This window comes from Liolophura sinensis, chromosome 8 (genome assembly GCF_032854445.1).
Source record: "Liolophura sinensis isolate JHLJ2023 chromosome 8, CUHK_Ljap_v2, whole genome shotgun sequence".
In the NCBI taxonomy this organism is placed as follows: Eukaryota; Metazoa; Mollusca; class Polyplacophora; order Chitonida; family Chitonidae; genus Liolophura; species Liolophura sinensis.
In genome coordinates, this window is record NC_088302.1 from 40,958,170 (window position 1) to 40,982,178 (window position 24,009).

The 24,009-nt window shown below is 38.3% G+C and overlaps 1 protein-coding gene across 1 annotated transcript; it reads right to left on the reverse strand.

Moving 5' to 3' along the window:
* Nucleotides 1-456: 456 nt before the first annotated feature.
* On the reverse strand, nt 457-24,003 carry LOC135472116 (protein mono-ADP-ribosyltransferase PARP6-like). Its single transcript, XM_064751475.1, has 23 exons — nt 23,759-24,003; nt 22,321-22,413; nt 21,405-21,500; nt 20,395-20,582; nt 19,742-19,836; nt 19,532-19,592; nt 19,247-19,337; nt 18,884-18,953; nt 18,024-18,167; nt 16,706-16,852; nt 15,404-15,719; nt 14,351-14,446; nt 13,151-13,243; nt 9,669-9,794; nt 9,028-9,161; nt 7,845-7,893; nt 7,047-7,159; nt 6,223-6,295; nt 5,420-5,554; nt 5,103-5,120; nt 4,728-4,788; nt 4,033-4,114; nt 457-3,148 (listed from the first exon to the last, which is right to left on the reverse strand). Exons 1-23 carry the CDS (start codon nt 23,838-23,840, stop codon nt 3,034-3,036), a joined length of 2,478 nt encoding a protein of 825 aa, XP_064607545.1. The 5' UTR covers nt 23,841-24,003; the 3' UTR covers nt 457-3,033.
* Nucleotides 24,004-24,009: the final 6 nt, after the last annotated feature.

A 24,009-nucleotide genomic window follows, 5' to 3' on the forward strand; every position in this document is an offset into this window, starting at 1 on the left:
CGGACATCACACAAATTTTCTTTGAGCTAATTTCCTAGCTTACATAAAAAAGGTTGTCAAAAATCAAGATTGTGACCATGATTAAAAATATTAAACTTCATACATGCTTATAAAGAAAGCCTGGTAAGTTTGCATAATTTTCAGCTTCATGACAGTATAGTTGTGGGAGACAAGTTTTTTAATGTTAATATTTACACTAAAATATGAATACACACCAAGCAATCATTACGCCTGTAAGCCCATACCTGTAAGCTAAGCAAATACATAGTTTTTATGAGACAGTTATGACATTCATCAGTTTTCTAAGCATTAACACATTAAACTCTCAATGTGCATTATATACACCATGTATTGAGGAGTTTATACATGCACTAAATTTAAAATGTAAAAAAAAAACAAAACAAAAAAAAAAAACAAATACAAAAAAACTCTTGTATATGAAAGTAATTTTAAAAAAACAAAATCTTTACAAAAAAGTCACTGAGCTCAAATTAGTTGAATGTTCTTAGAGACAGATTCTATACACGTATAAATTATAGATTAAAACTTATACACTTATTCAGGTGTGTGGGTTTACCTAATGATGTACAATAAAACCATATGAGAGTGAAAACGCCTACTATCCTATTATTCTATTTATTTGATTGATGTTTTACGCCGTACTCAAGAATATTTCACTTATACAACGGCGGCCAGCATTATGGTGGGTGGAAACCGGCACAGCTCACAGGGAAACCCACCTACTATCCTATTAGCACAATCATCTAAATGCATGTACTGGAATTAAACAACAGGCTAAAGTATTTTGTGTTTAGAGTTAGTACTAGACAGTGTTCACCCATATATGTCCATCGTAATTTATCCTAACATCGCTGTAATAATGATGCATTCTTCTTGTTGATAATGGTTCAAGTTCATAAATATTTACTTGATTGGGGTTAAACTTAGAAAAGTTCACTTATAAAACAGCAGCCAGCTTTTATGGTCGAAAGGAACTGGAAAGGCTGGAGTAAACCACCAACATTTAGCAAGTAAATGACCAACTTTGCCTCATTTGTAGATTTTCACCTGAAGAACGAGCTGGGAACTTCACGCAAAACATCCCCTTGAGGACACGTAAAATAAGGATAATGAAAATGGGGGAATCAGGAGGATTTCTCTGAGTGAGGCGTGGATAAAGTTAACACTTGTGAAATTGACAGACAAGCACTGTAACTGCCATAAGAATCCCCTGGTCACTGTTTATGCAATACCATAATTCATCAACCTTTATGATTGCCTCTGCAACCAATATTTTGCAACATTCTCAGAGAACCATAGGGTGTAGAGAAATACTTTGCACAGTTTTACAAAGTTTGTATCTTTAAGGACACCAACAAATCATTTCTGGCATCATTATCATAATAATATACAATACAATTAATATATATAAATTCCACTGAAAAAAGTGCTTTAGCGATTGAAAAATTGAGGATTTACAGTATACACGTGTAGACATGTAGATCTTTATAATGAAACTTTAAACATCATCATTTCAAGTCTCTTGCTTTGCAGTAGTTTATGCAACACAGTATTAAACAGTGGCTGATGTATACTGTTTTACCATGATTACAGTGTGAATAACTAACGATACAAGGGAGTTCTCAAAAATGCTACCCCACGGGTTGCTTTCTTCTAACTTCAAAATTCATATGCCAGTATTAGACAATGTGGCTGATGTATTCGTTCTGTTTTGTCTTGGTTACGGCTTATACAACGTATGTATACTGAAGCTTCACTGAAGTCACTGCCATCCCAGAAACTTAGCTTTACTGTGACTCATCAATGTGACACTGGCTGATGTAAACATACTAAGGACAAAATTAAGTGAATTTCATATCTGGACATGCATATCCCATGAATATCCCTGGACTACATCAGTTATACAATGTTCATGTCTTATAATCTATATGTTCCAGTAATCCTTGTAACATGTATTCCCTTCCATTTATGTCTTTTAAGTACATGTATATATATAACAGCACAAGACTTTCACATCTGGAGGGACATACTAAGCAGGCCAATTTCCATATAATCCCCATGTCTTATATGCACAACCCTCAAGTTACTGTAACCCTCGCTGATGTACTCCACCCTTCTTTTGTCTTTAAGTACATGTATATAGGCCTATGTTGTAAGCACAAAACAGTACAAGATCTGAACATGTAACATCTTTGAGCTACTACTTCATTATACATGTAATCCTCACGTCTTGTCATGATCTTTATGTCTTGTCATGATCTTTATGTCTTGTCATGATCTTCATGTCTTATTATGATCCTTGTATTACAATGACCGTTTTGGTGGTCTAGTGGTTAGAGTGTCTGCCTTGAAGTTGGGAGACATGGCATCAAACCAGAGTTAGGTCATACCAAAGACTTTCAAAATGGTTCTTGCAGCTGCCTCCCTTAGCACTCAGTACTGACGGCTTAGAGCCAGAAAGCAAGATTGGTTGGCTCAGTGTCAAGTCTGGTGTCCTCGTCATGATATTTCAGTGGCAGTGACACTTTGGTGGCCCTGCCACAATATATAGACACACACTGAATTAATTTTCAGGGACTGTAAAATTGATAAGTATGACATAAAACCCAAGCATACATAGATGTACATACATACATATGTCTTATAATGCTCCTCATGTCTTACAACAATTGTGATGTCTTACAAACATCACCAAGTTCTATAATGATCCTCATGTCTTACAATAATCCTCATATCATATAATGAGCCTCATGTTTTACATGTACAACGATCTTTGTGTCCTGCAATGATCCTCATGTCCTATAATAATACTTATATCTTATAACAATCTTCACGTCCTATAATGATCTTCATGTCCTATAATGATCCTCATGTCTTACAGTGATCCCCATGTCCCATAAATATCCTCATGTCTTGCAATGAACCTTTGATGATCCTCTGTCTTACAATAACCCTCACATCCTACAATGGTCCTCATATAACCGTTGGTGCTCCTTTCCTATCCTCTCAGTACTACTGACCTCCAGACAGATAGCAAGCCTTATAGCCACAGGCTAGGAGAATGTCTTTCTTAAACTGTTCCTGTTGTGTGTCTACATTGGCGTTCCCAACCTGTCCATCCTCATACCTGAAATACAGAGAAAACAATAACATCAGATATCATAGATATTCCACAAAATATTCAGTGCAATGTACAACCATAAGCACGTGATTCTTGGCTTCCATTGGTCAATACATGGTCACATGATATTCAGCAAAATATGATATACAAAGATCTTGCGCTCAAGCAATGCAGTGTAATATCCATGACGCAATAACTCTTTTTTGGTAAAATAAAACATATCCTGCATGCTGTGGGATGGGATATCAGTAATTGTCAGCTGGAGAAAAGTGATATTCAACCCAATCTTCGCACTCTTCGAACATCACTTTTATCCACCTAACACCTAACAATTCTGGCTATCCCACAACTGCATGCACTACATATATCTGTATATCAACTGCAGCACATCATCCTAAAATTTCAACTTTTCTACATCTACTGTGCTAAAATGAACAACAAAGACTAGAAAATAAATCATTATTTCTATTCTACTATTAAACTTGTACTGATTTACAGGCAGGAAAAGTGTGCAAAAACAGCACAAATTAAACAACCTTCTTCCCCTTTGCAGCTACAATCACTTGTCCACTATCAACAGCTGTACAAGCCTATGGAAAGACCAACATTCCACTCAAAGCGCATGAAGGATGTTGGCAGAACACTTGTTTCTCAAATTTCTTATTGATTTTAGTATAACTTTATCTGTATGGCACAAGTTATCTTGTTTATTTCTTGCATGATGTTATTGCCATCTACACTAAAGGAAGTGATTGACAAGTGGTATGAACACCTGTGAGAACCCCTTACTGTGAAATGGTGCAGTACATCAACTCCTCTTGCATGTAGCATGTTCAATGTGGAATGTTTTAGGAAAGTTCAAAGTATAATTGCATTTTTGCTTCACTTACAGAAAGAAGAATCTGGTACAGACATGATTACTGTTGGGACAGACCCACACATCACCGCTCTTCCTCAACTCTTTGGTGATCACTGAGCAAAAAGGAAAAAAGACAGCATAAAAAGCTATTTATACTGTAACATATACCATCAAGTACATGAGACAAATCCTTGCACTGCTTAAAAGTCTTAAACGAGAGGCCAATACTCGTTCACGTTCAGTTTTAAGTCCCACTCTGTTGTATTATACGGCTTCACCTTCAAAGCCTTTGTTTTCTTTAACACGTTTATGTGTCACATAATAATACCATCACATATTAAAAGCCATACATACTGTATACTATTTCACCCTAAGTTTAGCAGTTTTCAAGTGACACGTCTTGCTTGACTAATTCATCCACCTAATTTGGTTACACATGACTTTCTTAAACAATTTTTTTTATGAGAAAAGGTGCTGGCCTGAGAATAAAATTTTAAGGCATCAAAGTGCTTCAAAAAGTGCATTTTTACATGCCAAAGTTTAGGTGAAATACAGTAGGTCAACATTAGAAATCTGCGACTTACCCAGTATCTACATATATGTTATATTTTACAATGAAGCCACAACATGAAACCTAAGATACATGTATGACTTTATACCAGGTAAGCAACATTAACCGTTAAACAAAGTCACACTGTATACTTCACCTTTTTGAGAGGACATTACCTTCACATAGCGCTATACAGTTGATATTCTTGCCTTTGAGGAATCGACTTTGAACAGCAGGCTGCAAACACATACAAACAAAGGTACAAACATGACACATTGGTTAAAGAACTCTGACAAGATAATTCCAAAATATAATGATTAAACTTACGGCATTTCTTCAACCTTTTCGCATGTTTGCAAGTTCTTTGATCAAGCATATTCTGAAGGCATTTTTATTCTGTGTTGACTGATAAAATTATACTTTTTGTGAAGCTTTGAAATTGGCCGATCCAACCAATGTAGTTTTGTTCCCATAATCCAACTAAAAATGTGCATAAATTGCGCTAAAAGGAGCTCTTTCATATGCGAAAAATATGATGAATTATGGTATACATACTGAGGTACTATAGACTGAACTGCATTTAAGAAGACGTGTCAAGTCACAAAAGCTGTAACGTATGTTAAGTCAATGACAGGGTGTCAAAAATTTTACCCATGAACCAACAGTCTGTCAGAACTACACAAATACAGAAATATATTCACTTCTAGAAATTCTTATCACAACTTACAATCAACATTCACAAAAAAAACTATGTCGATATTATCTGGAATATACAGATATGTTATATAAGATGTCTCTGTGGTATATAAACGTAACTATATTACTGTTAGACAGGTGTAAGATTAATTATTTCCTTTATTATACTTACCTGGGCATCCTCTGCCTCCTTCTTCTTGGTATCCTTAGGTAGAGCTTTGTGACCCATGTACATTCCTGAGTACCCAAAAGACACGCAGGCTGTGGGACTGAGGTAAATCCCCTTCCCAAAGGCCGCACCGTTCATCTGGCCACAACAAATGAGGAAACATGGTTTGAGAGACTTCAGAAAGAAATTGTGATGTCAGGTATGAGATGAAAAACCCTTGTCAAGTGTTAAGAATGGGGTATGTATACTTAACAAAGACAGCATCATGGCAGACAGATAGGCAGACAAAAATAGTAAGGTAGAGGATTCCTGGGTAATGCAACCATATACAAAAACTCCAATGAGTCATTCATGTCTGAGTGAAGATACTGTGTAACAACCATATTCTAAATGAACAGACAGACAAATGACAAGACGGCTGAAGGTAAAAAAAATCCAGAGTAAGGGGCAATCAACAAGTATAATCCTTCAGCCTTTTCACCAGTTTGCAAGGGGTTTATTCAAGCATATTCTGAAGGCATTATTCTGTGCAGACTGATAAAATTGGCCAATCCAACCAATGTAGTTTTGTCTCCAAAATTTAATCATAAGTGTGCTCAAATTGCTATGAAAGATAAAGATTGAGGAACTTGGGTAAAGTTATTGTGGGCAACCAGGGCAAACGGAAAGCTGGACAAACAAGCAGTAACAAAAAAGCCGTTGACTCTGTTTCTTTACATCATGCTGTTCCATGTTTTATACGATGATGTCTGTGACACCGTATCCCTTTAAGCTCAACGGCTTCTTGTCTTTGACTCACCACATACCTGGAATTTGGTTCCTGATGCATTCATCAAACCATTTCTAAGAATTGAGTGCCAGTTTTCAATGTGTGATCCACTGGAACAGAAAGTTAAACAAAAAAAAAACAGCTCAAATAAATGACACTTATGACCCGAGGCCTCTTACACTAAGACTAGTCATATATTATTATTTGTGACAACAAGTCGTGCACCTCTGAATACAGTCTGAAAGGACAAGCTACACTTGATGAAAGGGCGATTTGATTGATTGATTTCTCAACTTGAATGCAGTTTTATGGTGAATCTTACACAGTGTGCATGTATTAGACTGGGAGAGCGTTTTGTTTATATTTCCGTAATGCTGAAAGACACGTTCGGTGCAATTTGGATGCTGTACAGTGTGGAGATTGAAAGTTATCTTAATAACTACATGCAGAGACATCAAAGCTGTATAACTATTTATATGTTTGTTTTATTCTAAGAGAATTATGATTTTTGTTTTTTATAAAGAAAGAATGCTTCAGTATAGAAATCGTTGTGAGGCATACAAAATGGAGTAAACATGGTTGCAGGATCTGAAACCACATAACCGTATCTGTTACTTGATTTATTATTTCATGGCCAATCCAGACATAACTGATATCCTAACTTGTAACCTCAATGGTCAGAGACTAGTTGTATAAACTGAAACAATCTGGGGCCATTTTCACTGAGCTTTCTCGCAGTTTTATACAGCACCTCTAGGCAACATTGCAAAAAAATGATTTACAGTTTTGTTAAGTGGACCTGGGATGGCTCAGTTAGTAATACAAGCTTCTAAAGATATCTTATCAATTCTGTTCACTTACTGGAATGCAAAAGTACTTCCAAACTTCAGTTTCTCCGCCCTGAACACAGCTTCCTTGGCGGGTGGGCTACTCAGCAGCAGGAACTGATGGGGGGTATTCATAAAACTCAATTGCTGAAATTTGAGGCGACAAAAATATTACACGAATACATACATGTAAATGTACAAAAGCCTCTATAGCTTTCAGAAAGTCTACTTTACAATAGTGAGAGGCATTAATTATTTTAATGTAAGTATTTAATGCTACTTAAGCCTCATAAGGTCTGTTAAATAGCCATTCAGCTATTAAAATGTACTTCACATCTCTCTAACTCATCATGTCATGATAGTGAGAGTTTACTTAATAGCTATTTAAGTGTGCTTCATGAAACTTGTCCCTGGCCTTTTGTTCACCTTATTTTTGTTTCCTGCCAGTAAGAACTTACATGTATCTATGGAACATGAGAACATTTTTTTCCCATTTTATTTTCTATATAAATGCAAAGGGCAAGCTAATTTAAGCTAACAAAAATCATTCAATTATTATTTAAACTAACAGATTTTTCAATTAATCACAAAAACATTTATATTTCTCTTCCAAGAAGCTTCGAGCATCTTCTCCCTCAATGCAGTGCATGTGTTTATTATGGTAACACCACCCTAAAAGTGCCGACTGCATTGGGCAGATATGGGCATTCCCCAATGCTACCTGTCTCAAACGATTCAAGTCTAGATTGAAAATAACATATGTTACCACGTTAAGCTTCAGGTTTATTCAACCTCACACCAACAAGAGACTCAAACCTATCTAGATACCTACCCTCTCTAGGGGTATCTTGACAATATGAGATCTGTTACTGGTTATAATCCTAAAACAAAAACATATGTACCTGATGTTTTATGATACAAAAAACATAACATTTAATACTATGAAGTCTATGTTCTTCTTCATTATATGCTGGGGGCCTCCGTCACTCAGTTGGTTAGCACGCTAGGGCAGCGTAATGATCCAGGAGCCTCTCACCAATGCAGTGGCTGTGAGTTCAAGTCCAGCTCATGCTGGCTTCCTCTCCTGCTGTACGCGAGAAGGTCTGACATCAACCAACGGATGGTTGTGGGTTTCCCTGGGCTGTAGACGGTTTCCTCCCACCATACTGCTGGCCGCTATTGTGTAAGTGACTTTTTAACTTAAAAAATGGCAACCAGTTTCATGGGTGAAGAAAACTCAAGTGACAAGAAGAAAACCAGAGGCTTTGGGCAAGCTACAGGGGGAACTTTCCCATGTGTAACACTGATGATTAGTTGACTTGTAGCTCACTTCATCTAAGAACACACCACAAAGAAGCGTTAACTGCTTACTGCCACCAAAGCCTCAATAACAATGGACGCAGGGGAATCTTGAAATCTCCCTGTCACAGTAGGAAAGAAGCCATATATGGTGTGACCTAGCAACTAAAAAGTAAGAAAATTAATATTACACCTCTGACCTATTCCGTATATAGGCTCATTCAATTGATAGCTTTTTAATGTCATTCTAAAGAATTTTCAACTTACACAACTACAGTCAGGTTTACAGTTTTAAGAAAACCAGGCATCTGTCACACCTTGATGTTTCATAATTAATTTCAATTTCTCATGACATCTTCACACCTAAAATTTGAGATGAGCTAATTATAATACATGTGGGATAAGCCATTAAAATATGATTTCCTCCATATGCACTTTTTCAGTAAATGAATAATCACTAATTAGTAATTACTGCTCCCAGAGTGTCTATAATGATAATAATAACAGAGTCCTAAGCGGCAGCTGACCCAGCAAGAGCTGAATCCATCTCCGCGAGCAGCACTAATACTGGAATGAGCAAGGAAAAGTGCCCAATGTGTATTGCTTCACTACAAATATACAACAGATTCTCACAAGCATACCACTCAAAATGAAGTCCATTAAATTTCAGCAGAAAATACATGTAGCCTATATACTACACTAAAAGAAAAACATACCACTGTAACAATGGGTAACAGAGGCTGTCACGGGCATCCATCTCTCTCTTAAGCTCAGTGGCTCGGAACTGGGTCATCTTATGCATGGATAGGAAGTTTTCAAGAGATTGGGAAACTCTCACAAAATCCTTTTTCTGAAATCAGAACATGCTTTGAAGATAGGCCTCTCGTTTGACATACATGTACACGAATATAGAAACCGATCCTAAATCATAAATAATTTTGCAATGCCCATAAATATTGTGATATTTGTCTTACATCTTTCAATACCGGTTTTATCAAAAGAAATTTAGGTATGACATCTTCTTACCTACAATTCCCTACAATCTTACCCTGTTGCAGCTTTTCTAAAGCAGCCTAGCCTTAGCCACCAGCTTGGATTTGTTTGCTTTCCTGAGAAATATATATATATATTTATAGCGCCAATATTTTTATGGTGCTGCCTCACTAGGGCATAATGCTGAAGACAACTGAGATAAAGTTTCACCAACTTTAAGTATTCTCACACTGGGCAAACCATTAAATGGCCTGATCACTCATGCCAGATATGCTGAGTGTCAATCAAGAAAATACCAACATTAACAATTCTGAAGTCTTTGACAGTACTGTAAGGTGGACGTTTGGCTCCACAATGAAGGTACCTTTGGATGGAGGGCCAATTCATTCGGGTTTTTGGGGTCCACCACAGTAGGGTAGGGGTCAAAGATGAGGTCTTTCCTGGGGGATCTACATGCAGCAGTTGCCATGGCTATCAGTAAGTCCACCACCTGTTTGGGTAAAGGAATAATTACAGTACCAGTTTCTCTCAAAAAAGGAATGAGACTGTAAAGCATCAACCAGGTTACATTGTAGAATTTCTCTCCTATACTTGAATGATGTTGTAGGCTTGAGTGGTTGACGGATGGGGGGGGGGGGGGTGTTATCTACATAACCCTTTGTTGAAGTTCTCAGGCTTGACCCCGTGCTGCTCTGGGATTTTCAACACTCAGAAACAACCCAAATGAAGGATGAATCGATGCTTGCTGAATCAGTGCAGCGGAGACCAAAGTTGTAACAAGTCTGAGCATACACACATTTCTGAGCGTATCACATTTATTGTATTACCACTATCAATATCATGACCATTGTCTTCAAACTTCATCCATTATCTGATCACCAGCAATAGAAACTTTACTTCCAATCCATTCTCAGCTATACACATACATATATGATCAATACAACACTGAGCAGTTCAATTAACAAAGTGTATTCCTATGGTCTCAATACAACCTCCTTGACTAATATCACTTTACCTGTTTATTCTAACGCACAAGGCCTTGGACACTATGTCTCAAATTATTTATATTTCACTAACCCATGGTCATCGGCTGGTCAGTATTTTCTCTGTGATCAGTACATAACCCCTCTCTTAACTGACCTATGCCCTGTTTCCTCCCACTATAATGCTGGCTGCCGTCATATAAGTGAAGTATTCTTGAGTAAATCAAATTTCCAATTTGATTTTCCAATCAAATAAATAAATAAATAAACCTTAACTGACAGTTAATATGATACTTTTGACCAGAAGTCACTTTAGATAAACGCTCTTTTAAGACATACAACGAAACTACATGGTATAATACATGTACTCTTCATGAATTTCACAATGTGAGGTCGGTAACAGGTCTGTGACAAGCCAGCCACCAACTGCTGAGGTCAATAACAGGTCTGTGACAAGCCAGCCACCAACTGCTGAGGTCAATAACAGGTCTGTGACAAGCCAGCCACCAACTGCTGTGGTCGGTAACAAGTGTGTGACAAGCCAGCCACCAACTGCTGAGGTCAATAACCGGTCTGTGACAAGCCAGCCACCAACTGCTGAGGTCGGTGACAGGTCTGTGACAAGCCAGCCACCAAATGCTGAGGTCGGTGACAGGTCTGTGACAAGCCAGACACCAACTGCTGAGGTCGGTGACAGGTCTGTGACAAGCCAGCCACCAACTGCTGAGGTTGGTGACAAGCCAGCCACCAAATGCTGAGGTCAATAACAGGTGTGTGACAAGCCAGCCACCAACTGCTGAGGTCAATAACATGTGTGTGACAAGCCAGCCACCAACTGCTGAGGTCAATAACATGTGTGTGACAAGCCAGCCACCAACTGCTGAGGTCAGTAACAGGTGTGTGACAAGCCAGCCACCAACTGCTGAGGTCAATAACAGACCACAGGTTTGTGACAAGCCAGCCACCAACTGCTGAGGTCGGTGACAAGTCAGCCACCAAATGCTGAGGTCAATAACAGGTGTGTGACAAGCCAGCCACCAACTGCTGAGGTCAATAACATGTGTGTGACAAGCCAGCCACCAACTGCTGAGGTCAGTAACAGGTCTGTGACAAGCCAGCCACCAAGTGCTGAGGTCAGTAACAGGTCTGTGACAAGCCAGCTACCAACTGCTGAGGTCGGTGACAGGTCTGTGACAAGCCAGCCACCAACTGCTGAGGTCGGTAACAGGTCAAAATACTTAAAGGATACAACACATAGAGCTATGAAACAAAGATTATCTTTCTATGCCAAATGAAGAAAATTATGCCCCAGAATTTTTGCCCCAAAAATTTCATTTTGGGAGTATTTTTATACCTTTAATTACCTTTCTATAGTTTGCATATATTCTGCCAATGGTCAAATTTTTTCAGGAATTACCCCATCTTGCTCGGAACTCGGTGAACACCCTGATGTGCCCCCAGCCCAGTGAACCGTGTCGTTACAGTGTGGGCAAGGTGACATGTACACAGATACTCCATGGCTTCTTCGGACCAGCTTAATGCCCTCTCCGTGCCACCTACACCTGCCCCATTCGGTCTGTTCCCCACATCCCCGCCCCAATCAAGTGAGTCAGTGCTTGGGGTTTAACGTCGTACTCAACAATTTTTCAGTCATATGACGCGAAGGAATCCTTAGGTTGTATGTAATGTGCCTCCTTGTCGCAGGGCGGATTTCCATCGCTCTTTTATCTAGTGCTGCTTCACTGAGACAACTTACCGAAGGCAATTAAGCTGCCCAGCCCGAGCCATTATACTGATACGGGTCAACCAGTCATTGCACTATCCCCTTCATGCTGAATGCCTAGTGAGGAAGTTACAACTTCCTCTTTTAAAGTCTTAGGTGTGACTCGACCCAGGATTGATCCTGGATCTACCGCTCCCAAAGCGGACGTTCTACCAACTGTGCTATCTGGGCTGGTCCGCCCCAATTGACCACACTTGTTTGGGTCTGTCCCCTACAGAGTATTTTTTAACCATTGATCATTATTGATGTCACCACTGTAAGCTACTTAATTACTTTTTTTACCCTGCAAAGTGAAAATTGAAAAATTTGTTTGTACTGTTATATGATACTACACAAGCTAATCTGCACATTAAGAAATAAAAGCGAGGTGTTTCATGTATCCTTTAAGACTGGCTTCAAACACCCCTGGAAGGTTTCATGTATCCTTTAAGACTGGCTTCAAACACCCCTGGAAGGTTTCATGTATCCTTTAAGACTGGCTTCAAACACTCCTGAAAGGTTTCATGTATCCTTTAAGACTGGCTTCAAACACTCCTGGAAGGTTTCATGTATCCTTTAAGACTGGCTTCAAACACCCCTGGAAGGTTTCATGTATCCTTTAAGACTGGCTTCAAACACTCCTGGAAGGTTTCATGTATCCTTTAAGACTGGCTTCATACACTCCTGGAAGCCTTGCTCAGGCTCTGGTATTTCCTGTGAACTTTAATTCTCCTGTGACCATGCATGTTCGAAAACATTTGAACAGATATCATAGTATAAAAATTTACCACACTATCTCTAAAAAAGATTCCCCCTGGCTCTGTCCTGATTCTTCTCATCATAAAGCTGGCTATCATCATATAAATGAAATATTCTTAAGTACAGTGTAAAACATCAATCAAATAAATAAACAAACAAAAAAATCTAAAACCCAGATCACATCAACAGTGAAGTGGCCTTTGTACCATAACAATCCATCTCAAATTTACTCACTTGAGGTGAAAACAAAAACAGTTCAAAAAAATCCAATGAAGACAAAATTCTGTAGGCATCATTCCTATCATTTATCCAAGTGTGAGCGATGTAACTAACTGTACAAACCTCAGGGCCAGCAGCAATGTCCTCAGCTGCGTCTGCCATGACTCCCAGAGTCTGATATGCAAACACACATAGTTCCCGTGAACAGACGGCTGGCTGCAAGGAATCAGGGAACAAGGGCTTAATACATGACTTATAATATTACTTAAAAATAAGGGATACTCTACATAAATCAGCCTTAGCTTGTTAATATTCAATATGTTTAATTAGATATATTTAGCAGTTTATCAACAGCCTTCTGAGACACCTGATGTAAGAATCGATGTATACACACGTTGTAGTCATGACAGTTTATAAACAGTGTTCTGAGACACCTGATGTAAGAACTGCTGTATAGACACGTTGTGGTCATGATGGTTTATCAACAGCCTTCTGAGACACCTGATGTAAGAACTGCTGTATAGACATGTTGTAGTCATTACAGTTTATCAACAGCCTTCTGAGACACCTGATGTAAGAACTGCTGTATAGACACGTTGTAGTCATTACAGTTAATCAACAGCCTTATGAGACACCTGATGTAAGAACTGCTGTATAGACACGTTGTAGTCATTACAGTTTATCAACAGCCTTATGAGACACCTGATGTAAGAATTGCTGTATAGACATGTTGTAGTCAAATGTGTAAAAACTGACTGGCAACATTTAAGTCAAATTCTGAAATGGCCCCCAGGCCAACTGTATGCATGTAATGCAAAATGCCTGCAGGGAACTTGTATGTTTTGCCAATAGTCATGACCCACTATGAACAGCCGACTGCTTTGCTTATACATACACATTTATGCAATCATATATTTCAGAAATATCAACATGAACTGGAATATCCCTTACTTCCTTATTTTACTATAAACAAGTTATACGTGCAGTTGGTTTTCATCCAATTCAGTCCAAGAAACTACTCATCTGTCACCTTCGCTCAAAAGTCATGTAATAGACATCTAATAGCATTTAACATGGTTGGGGGAGAAATCTGCACATAACTACTTATAATCTGATGTTTCTGCCTAACCAAACACAAAAAAAATGAACTCCAGTAACAACAGAAGTCTCCTGATAAGATGTCCATCAATGCCAAAGATAATTAAACCAGAATTGGTGTATAGCTAATCCAGCAGCAACAAAGACTAATAAGTCCAAGTTTTCACTAGTGAGCTGTACAACATTTAAGTTTTACTTATTTCTCTGATATGAAACCTCACCTACCTTCAACATGGCATCATTCTTGAAGACATGTGGTTCATCACAGACCACACAGTATTCATTTAATGTGGGAATTCTCTGACGAGCATACTGATAAACCTGAAGTCCAGAAGAAAAGGATGGACTAGAGCTGTTGTCTTACAGTGATGATATGAATACACAGGTTAAGTCTTGACGTGACAGGAAATACGGTGTTTGACCAGTAAAAATGCACTTTCAGAAGAACATAAAGGTTTTAAAATGACACTTTTGAAGCTATTACTTAAGTTTTTCTGAAAAGCAACTGATCAAACTTCATCAAAGAAATCACAAAAAAAAACTTAAGATGGATGAATTAACTTAGCAAACGTGTCACTTACAACAACTAATCTTTATGTAAAATATATTACTTGAGAACGACTTAATGCCTGTACTCAAGATAGATTCACTTACACAACATTGGTAAGTTTTAAGGGTGGAGGAAACCGAAGTGGCTGACGTAAACCTTCAGGCTTATTCATCAGAAACTGATGAAAGTTTCTCACACGACAGGATTTTCACCGGAGCAAGCTCAAAGTGTATACCATAACGGAGGAAGGCAAGTAATCTTTAGTCAAACTTCATGTAAGACCAACTAAACAGCTGTCAACACTTCGGTTTACTACCATGAAGTCCCCAAAAGCACTGGAGTTGAAGGAAACTTTGTGGATCCCTTTCGGAAATCTTAAGTGATAAACAAAATGGAATAACAATTTTGCTCTAGCTTTTACTTTCTGGCAGTACACCATGGAAATCATCACAACTGTGGACTGACATGACGTGTTTGTAATACCACATTTTCATAGCATGCAACAGTTTTTCTCTTACTTTTTATCTGCAACAGGCCACTCGTAAAGTGGCTCTGTCAGATTTTTTAAAATCCTGTGTTTTAACACGCCATTGACTTGACAAGTCTCTGAGTGCAAGCGTACATTGAATTTTTCTGGAATGTCAGAGCTACTTTTAATTTGCACTTCCTTATTTTTTGATTCCTTGCTAATTTTGAGAATACATGCAAATGGAACACTTAAGACACACCTGCACAAGGAAACCGTGTTCTAATGATGGAAGACTTTTGGTTTCCTTCCTGCTAAAGGCATCAGTGGAGAGAGAGTTGGTGGAAAAGGAGGCTTGGAGGTCTGGGGCCGTGTTAGAGTTCACCATACTCGACTGGCGCTTTGTAAACTTGGGCTTCAGCTTCATAAACTTCTTCACTGATGGATTAGACATCTGTTGACGAGGGGGGAGAGGAGGAGGTTTGTTAACCGGAACAGCAGGAGCATTCTGCGCAACCCTGTTGACTGATTTGTCTTTCACATTCTTGGATGTATTTGCAATATTTACATTTTCACACCTACAAATATATCAAGTCAAAAGACACATGTGGCAGATGTAATACAAAGATGTATGTTCCAAGTCTACATTAATCTTATAAAGACATCTGAACAGATCAAACTGTTTTGGAATTGTCAATCATGAATCAATATGGCTGTCAGTGTCCTACTTTGCCGCACTGTCAACAAAAGATTCAGTGACTGTTCACCAACGGAAAAACGCAAGTGCACAAAGTATTGTCTTTAAATCAAATTTCGGGTTGAGAAAAAATGAATATGTTACATCTTACATCTAACCTGGTCCACTAAAAAATAACCGCCCTCACTTGCACCTACATGTGGCTAACAATTTCATTTGAAGTAATAAATTCAAGTACACAGGAATGCGCTTTGATTCAGGAAGTAAAATAAAAATTAAAACCCTTAAGTACATGCACACAGCCATGAAAGTAATAAAATAGCAACCTGACTGATTTTGACGTTTTGTTAGTCTTGATGCTAATGCACCAATTTAACAATGAAGTTTGTCTTCCATGTGTTGATGTATATGTATAGCTGTATGTTAAGTGAATACTATGTACAGCTGACTCTTGAGTAAAGCAATGCAATTGAGTAAATCATAAACAATACTTGAGTAAACCGCAAAATAATACTTGAACAAAGTGTAAAAAAAAAATACTAGAGTAAAGCATAAAATAATACTCTTGAGTACAGAATAAAACAAATACTCATAACTGAGGCATAAAACAAATACTCATGAATGAGGCATAAAACAATGCAATAGAGTAAAGCTTATAGCAATACTCCAGTAAGGCATAAGCAATACTGGACTAAAGCATAAAGCTCAAATAAAGAATAAAACAACAAACTTGAGTACCGTAAAAACCAATATTATTGAGCACGTGATAAAACGATATTCTTTGAGTACGGCACAACAGTGAAAAACTACACTTTATTAACTGTGATGAGACTCAACATCTCGCCCACTCCTCATCCCAGGACATACCTGTCTGGGTTACTCAGCAGCAGGTCTGTGGCCTCGCTCACTTCTCCACGAGTGATAATCAGAGCATTTCTGGATGCCTCCATAGAGAACCCCATGTCAACTAGGTGGGCCAGGGATGCATCGTCAATGGTGGAGTAATCTATGCAACTGGAAGAACAATAATAAGTACACTAGGGTATGCCAGGTTTGTCAGCTTAGTTCCAAGCTTACCAAGGTTAGATCTACTAGTTAGCCATTAATAGGTTTCGTATTAAATTATAAAGCTCACACATTGTTCTAACTACAGTCTTGCTGTACCTCAAATGAGGGAAGCCGCTGTAACTGGAGAAAAAGAATGCCATTACAACTGCCATGTAAACATCTATAATATGTATGATTTTTTTTTTATTTATTTGATTTGTGTTTTACATTGTACTCAAGAATATTTAACTTGTATGACGGCGGGCATCATTATGGTGGGAGAAAACCTAGCAGAGCCCAGGGGAAACCAACGACCATCGGCAGGTTGCTGACATGCCCTCTCACGTAAATATAAATGAAGTGTGAACAATACATAAATACATGTATCGGGAAGACGCACCTAAAAAAGAAAATTTATTTTTTACTTCCACTGAAACTTACTGTCTTATCTGACACTTAACTAACACACAAAGATGACCCCTGCTCACTGTGACATATTTAGCTGACACTAAAGCTTATCTCGAGTCTGGGTTCACAATGCTCTCTGTGTCATGTGTAGCTGACACGACAGCTTACCATGAAGCTGGGTTGACCCTTGCTCTCGCTCTGACATGTTTACCTGACACTGCAGCTTACCCTGAAGCTGGGTTTACCCATGCTTTCAGTGACATGTTTGGCTGCCACTACAGCTTACCTTGAGCCTGGGTCTACCTCTACTCTCTGACATTTTATGCTGAAACTACACCTTACCCTGAGGCTTGGTTTACCTGTGTTCTCAGTGACATGTTTGGCTGCCACTACAGCTTACTATAGGCCTGAGGCTGGGTTTACCCTGCTCTCTGACATGTTTAGCTGACACTACAGCTTACCCTGAGTGGGTTTACCCCTGCTATCTGACATATTTAGCCAACACCACACCTTACCCTGTGGCTGGGTTTACCCGTGCTCGCACTGACATGTTTGGCTGCCACTACAGTTTACCCTAGGCCTGTGACAGGTTTAGCTGACACTTCAGCTTCTCCTGAGTCAGAGTTTTCCCCTGCTCTCTGTGACATGTTTAGCTGACAATACAGCTTACCCTTAGGCTGCGTTTACTCCTGCTCTCTGAGACATATGTCTACTTTACACTACAGCTTACCCTGAGGCTGGGTTGGCCCCTGCAATCTCGGACATTGTGAAGCTGTGTTTTGGTCTGCCAAGCACGTGCACAGATGAGCTCAATGACTTCACTTTCTCATTAGTCAGAGATTTCCAGTGCTGGTTTATAAATGTCTCCATGATCCTGTAAAGTAAAAAACAAACAAACACAAAAAATTACTGATAAAGCCAATAGTTATATGCAATACAGATCTGAGACCCTTTTACAAACAGTATGCGAAGCTATTTAGATACTTGTATAACCTGAAACTTGAGGACTCCTATGCTTTACAGAGTACCCTAATTCCTCAACCTTTTTGCATATGAACTTTCAGTGAAATTTATGCATATTTTATTTATTTATTTGATTTTGGAGACAAAGCTACACTGGTTGGGTGCTTAATTTCCGGGCTTCAAAAGAAAGTATAATTTGATCAGTGGAAACAGAATAATGCCTTCCGAATCTGCTTGAATATACATATATATAATATATATATATATATATATACCTTTCAAACATACGAAAAGGCTGAAGAATTATAGTAATAGCAGAGTACAAAGAAGCCTTTCACCAATGTGGTCGCTGTGTGTTTGAGGGAGCCAGCAGCCAGCAAATGGTTGTGGGTGTCGCCCAGACTGCCCACCACTTTTCTCTTTACAGAATGCTTGCTCCTGTTGTATAAGTGAAATATTCTTGAGTACGGCTTAAAACACACATCAAATAAATACATGTAATAGATAATACATACATGTAACCTAAAACACTGAATGTGCAAGGAACATTATATTTAATTTATGAAACAACCAAAATTGTTTGGTAAGAGAGTCAGACTTTGGCTGATGTCTATGGTGTTTACTCACGCCCTCATCTGACTGGCCACCCCACACTTGGCCTGTCTCGTTGGTTGGAACACCTCCAGTTTGGGGGCATCTAAAAAATATTTACAGACATACATAGTGTACACTTACTGCAGACAGTAGAAAAACCTCTTCATTGGCAGCAAGCATTATTAGTTTGGTCCATAGAGCCCACCACAGAATTTAAGCCATGGACTGCAATTAATTAAATAAAAGTATGAGTTTCTGCTCATGCTTAAAAAAGACTTGCGTGATTCTCAAAGATCCCGTTCTTCTCGATCTGATGTTAGCTCGCCAGAAAATGTGTAAGTTTAGGTTTAATTAGAGGTCAGAGTTAACATGCCTGAAAAATGAGTTCTGACTTACTTGTTGAGTCCAGATACATGGTGACTGACATGTGAAGGCGTATCACTAAAGGTTCATCGGTTGTAACTCCCCAGGCATTGGCTACCTCACCCTGCAAATAACATACACAAAGTAATGTCATTAAAGTAAAGAAGCTTTACATTTTCTTCAAATTAAATTTTAAAATTATCCCACTTTCAAAGCAAAGTCAGATAATGCTGCATTTCAATAAAAACATAAAAAGCAAACAGTTAAAAGTGAAGGATTCAATGAATAGTAGTTATCAAAGATGAAATGTCCACATACCTGAAGAAATGAAAAAGGGATATGTAATTCCACATCAATATCATCTATGGACCTGAATAACCTGGAAAAGAAAGGAATGACAAATTACATTTTCAATCCTGAAGACAGTCATTTTTTAAAGACCTGGTGATGTTTTTGTGTTACTGGACCTTCATTCCCCCACATATTACAGCTATTCCTGTTTGACCCCAAATGGAGGTTGATAATTACCGATACTGCAATGAGCGATCGCTGTACAGTAGTCGACAGTTTTCAATATCCTCCTCCAATAAAGGGTGCATAGCACAGCTCGCATCACAGTCATCCTGTAAGTAAATGTAGGTAAAACCAGACATCACTGTCACAAGTACAATTTACTTCCTAAACAATTTCAAACTGATACACACACTGGTACTTTGAATAAATCTGATTTTCCTCTGCAAACATTCGTAGAGCATTAAGCTCAACAGCAAAGGTTTCAAACATTTCTCATATCTTCTCTTTCTAAGTTTTAATAAGGATTCTGAAAGTATTGCTTTACAATACATGTTCTCTATTTCATGAATCGTCAGAAAAGTATTTGCTTTCAACAATGCACTTTATTGGGCCAAAAAAAAAGTCCAAAACTGTCATAGTCAAAAATAGATTAAATGGCCCAAAATCTTTTCCTTATTCGTAACTCATCATAATGACAATAGTTAATCCAGTACCATGAACCATCTGAAAAAAAAAAAAAAAAAGAACAGAAAACTGTCTTGTTATGTGCTGACATGTGGAGTTAGGGCCAGTAGGGAACCAATAATGCAGGTAGCCTTTGGGGTACAGATATTCTTCAATACCCAGCACTGATAATACGGATGTTGTGGCTGGACACGTAGACTTACATCGTAGTCCTGATCATGATAATACTCTGCACAGTCTTCCTCGGAGCTGAGGTCAGACACACAGTCTGCGTAGCTTGATGCTGCAGAGTCCTGGCTGATCATCCTATGTAAGCAGGCGTTAGAGCTTCCTGCAGAATTGCCCATCTCACTGGATGTGTACGGTAACGCTGTGTTCTCCCCACCTTCCTCTGAAAAACAAAACACCAACCCCAGTCAACACCAAGGTTACAGCGCAGACCTGGGTAAATACAGTACATTACAGATAACAAGTGGCATTCTCTGTTAATGTCAATCAACCCTAAGTTAGTCCCGCGTTCTAAGTATGTTCATCGCTGCTCATTCCAAACATTTATCATCACTGTTGGAAAATATGCATTAAATAGAGGAGTTATTAAGAAATATAAAATATACTTCAAGAATGAAAAAAATAAAAAAAATACAAATTTTATTTAAATATCTTTTTCCATTTTCCTTAAACCATACTCTTTGCTTTATAGTATCTTTCCATGTATCCTTGAATCCCTCCGAAACATGGAAGCAGGGCGATCTTGACAGCCCAAAGTCAATATACATAGATGATATAGCCTTAGATGTACATGTATTTAGTGGTGGTAAATTCATTTGAGACATCAACAGCACTCAATTTGATTACAGAATGCATCTGAATTACTAGAAGGGCCTATACTCTAATGTAGAGAACAACCCAGAATAGAAACTTGACAGCCTTCCATTCTGCAAACCAATGTAAGAGCATGCACTGTACATGTAAAATGTAAAATTTTACACCCTCTCACCAATGCCATGGTTGTGAGTTAAGTCCTGCTTATGCTGGTTTGCTCTCCAGCCGTACATGCTAAGGCCGGGCCGCAACCTGCAGATGGTCATGGGGTTCCCTATCCTCTGCCCGGTTTCCTGCCATCATAATGCTGGCTGCCGTTGCATAATTGAAACATTCATGAGAACGGCGTAAAACACCAATCAAATAAATAAATAAAGAAACAAATTCTTACCTAGTGATAGATTAAGCTGAGCCATGATATTATGAAGTCCAACATTGTACGTCGTGTTCATTGAAGGTTCATCTAGGCAGGATAGGAATGTGTTTTCTGAAAGTCATATCACAAACGACAATTCACTGTTTGCACATTGTACGAGTAAGACATAATGCAGAGTCTTACTATAACACAGGGCAGTATATGCCATACATTATGTATTAATCTGATTGTTGTTTAACATCATCTTCAAGAAGTTTTCCTAGGTGGAAGGAACCAGAGTGCCTGGCGTAATCCACAGACATTTGGCAAGTTACTGGCGTAAATATACAGCCCCTGACAGGGTTCTCAAACCCTGTCCAAAACCGGGTTTGAACCCGCATCTCATATTAAAGACTAGCAACTGAACAACATGCACCTTTAACCGCTAGTCTCCACTGTATATAAGCACTAATAATATGCAGATCTGTGTACAAATGCACATACATGTGCATACCTTGTTCAGACACACTGTGTGCACCAGCATGTATTGCATAAGTAAGTATATCAATATTTAAATGACCAAATCTGTGCTTACATGTACTTCCTTGTTCACTTCCTTGTCAAATGTCATACAGTCTTTGAATATATTAACCTCACCATTGTGCTAGCTATCAGCAGCTGAATGACTTGTGTGCCCTGATTTCACTCATGTATAACAAATCTACTTGATATATAATTATTAAAAAAATAATTCCATGAGGGTCAAAAGAGATATTGCACTCTTTACATCATAAAATTTAAAACTGTAGTGCAGGTTATATGAAAAAAATGGCCTTTAGGCATGAATGATCATTCTTGCTTAAAAACAAGTCAACAAATTTACAAACTGCTCACAGGCATAAATAATAATTCCTGTAAAAGAAAAAAAAATTGAAAATGAATGGGGACTCACCTGGATAATCCTCAGAGGCATAGCAAACATATCTTGTCTGTCTATCTAGTGACTTGTGAGTGAAGGAAAAACACTGATCCCCAACTTCCAATTCTACAGAAAGATATCAACACCTTCATTAAAAAACCATGCTGAATTATGAAATCACCTGCTAAGCACACTACATACACATGTACATGTAGCAGTAACAAGAAAATTATCACAGTGATTATAAAACAACGATGTCTTCATGTAGGAAAAGATATAAAATAATTATATGCATGCATGGGTTTTACACCTTTGTTTCCTGAAAATAATAAAATCAAATCTACACACATGTATGATTATATATAAAATTTATGGACATTTATGCTTAATGATTTATTTGAGCAGACTTTCATTATCGTTTTTTTTTTAAGATATTCTAAAAACCATGTCCAACCTACATATATTTTGTAAGCAACTCTACATTTCTTTAAATTTTCACATCACCCAACCGCAATGTTCCTATCCTATTCATACATGTCTTATTTAAATATATACTCATCTGAAAAGTGCTTTTTATTGAAGTCCATGCAAAAAATTTCAAAACTTCTGTCTCATGAAGTCAAGCCAGGTGCTTGAATTAAACTCATGTTCTCACAGAAAATGTCAAACTACAGGTCCTTATGGATTACAGATTTTTGTTGAAAAAGTGATGTTTCGGTGTTTCTAAGGACTCATATTTATCTCATTTTATTTTTATTTATTTCATAGCAAATTTTAAACTGTACTCAAGAATATTTCCATAATATAAAGGTGGCCAGGATGACTATGTGGGGGGAAACTGAGCAGAGCATGGAGGAAATCCACAAATACATGTACTAGGATGAGTTGACAGTTCACCTAAATGGTCTCAAAATTTTCCAAGCTGATAATAATTGTCCACACCCCAAATCATATGATCTGAAATGTCATTGACTTATGCCATACAATCTGGTCAGTTGATTGATACACAAACTTGACTAGCTCAAATTGAATTTCCATCTCATTCTTAGAACATATCTCCAAGCCATGAGGACTGGCCCTGATAGCTCAGTGGGTAGAGCGTCTGCTTCGAAGGGTGGTAGATCTAGGGTCAATCCTGGGTTTGGTCACACCTAACAACTTAAAAGAGGAAGTTGTAACTTCCTTGCTTGGCCTCGTTTAGCATTAAGGGGATAGTGCAACGACTGGTTGACCCGTATCAGTATAATGGCTTAGGCGAGACGGCTTACTTGCCTTCGGTAAGTCATCGCGGTGAAGCAGTGCTTGATGGAGCAGCGCTAGATAAAAGAGCGATATAAATCCCTCCTGCAACAAGAAGGCACTATGTGCATGACAAATTTCAAAAAAGATAATTTATCAGTAAATATAAGCCATCTTTAGACCGGATTTCGGGCCATGGTTGCGACATTGTTTTGACATTTCGATTTGTTACCTTGAAACGGGCTACAGCTCTGTGAGTATTTCTCCAAGGCTTGATTTGCGTCTGAACGAAAAGTTTCCAGTCTAGACTGCATAGTAAAACACCACTGACTCAAGGGATAAGCACTAAACAACGATTTGTCTCAAGAATGCTCAAACAAGCATCAATATTTGGCGTCATGTTGTTGTTGTTGACATGCTGCTTTCCCTTGCATGCTTATTGCGCACTTCCGGTCTCGCGGTGAAGTTATTTCGCGAGACAAG

Bases quoted from the DNA above. Each gene is read 5' to 3' on its own strand.
- LOC135472116 (XM_064751475.1), bottom strand. From the start codon at position 23,840: ATGCAGTCTAGACTGGAAACTTTTCGTTCAGACGCAAATCAAGCCTTG. The intron at 19,593-19,741 runs GTAATTATCAAC...TTTCTTTTCCAG, and splicing joins GATCGCTCATTGCAGTATCG to GTTATTCAGGTCCATAGATG. The intron at 6,296-7,046 runs GTAAGTGAACAG...TTTCTGTTCCAG, and splicing joins GGAAGTACTTTTGCATTCCA to TGGATCACACATTGAAAACT.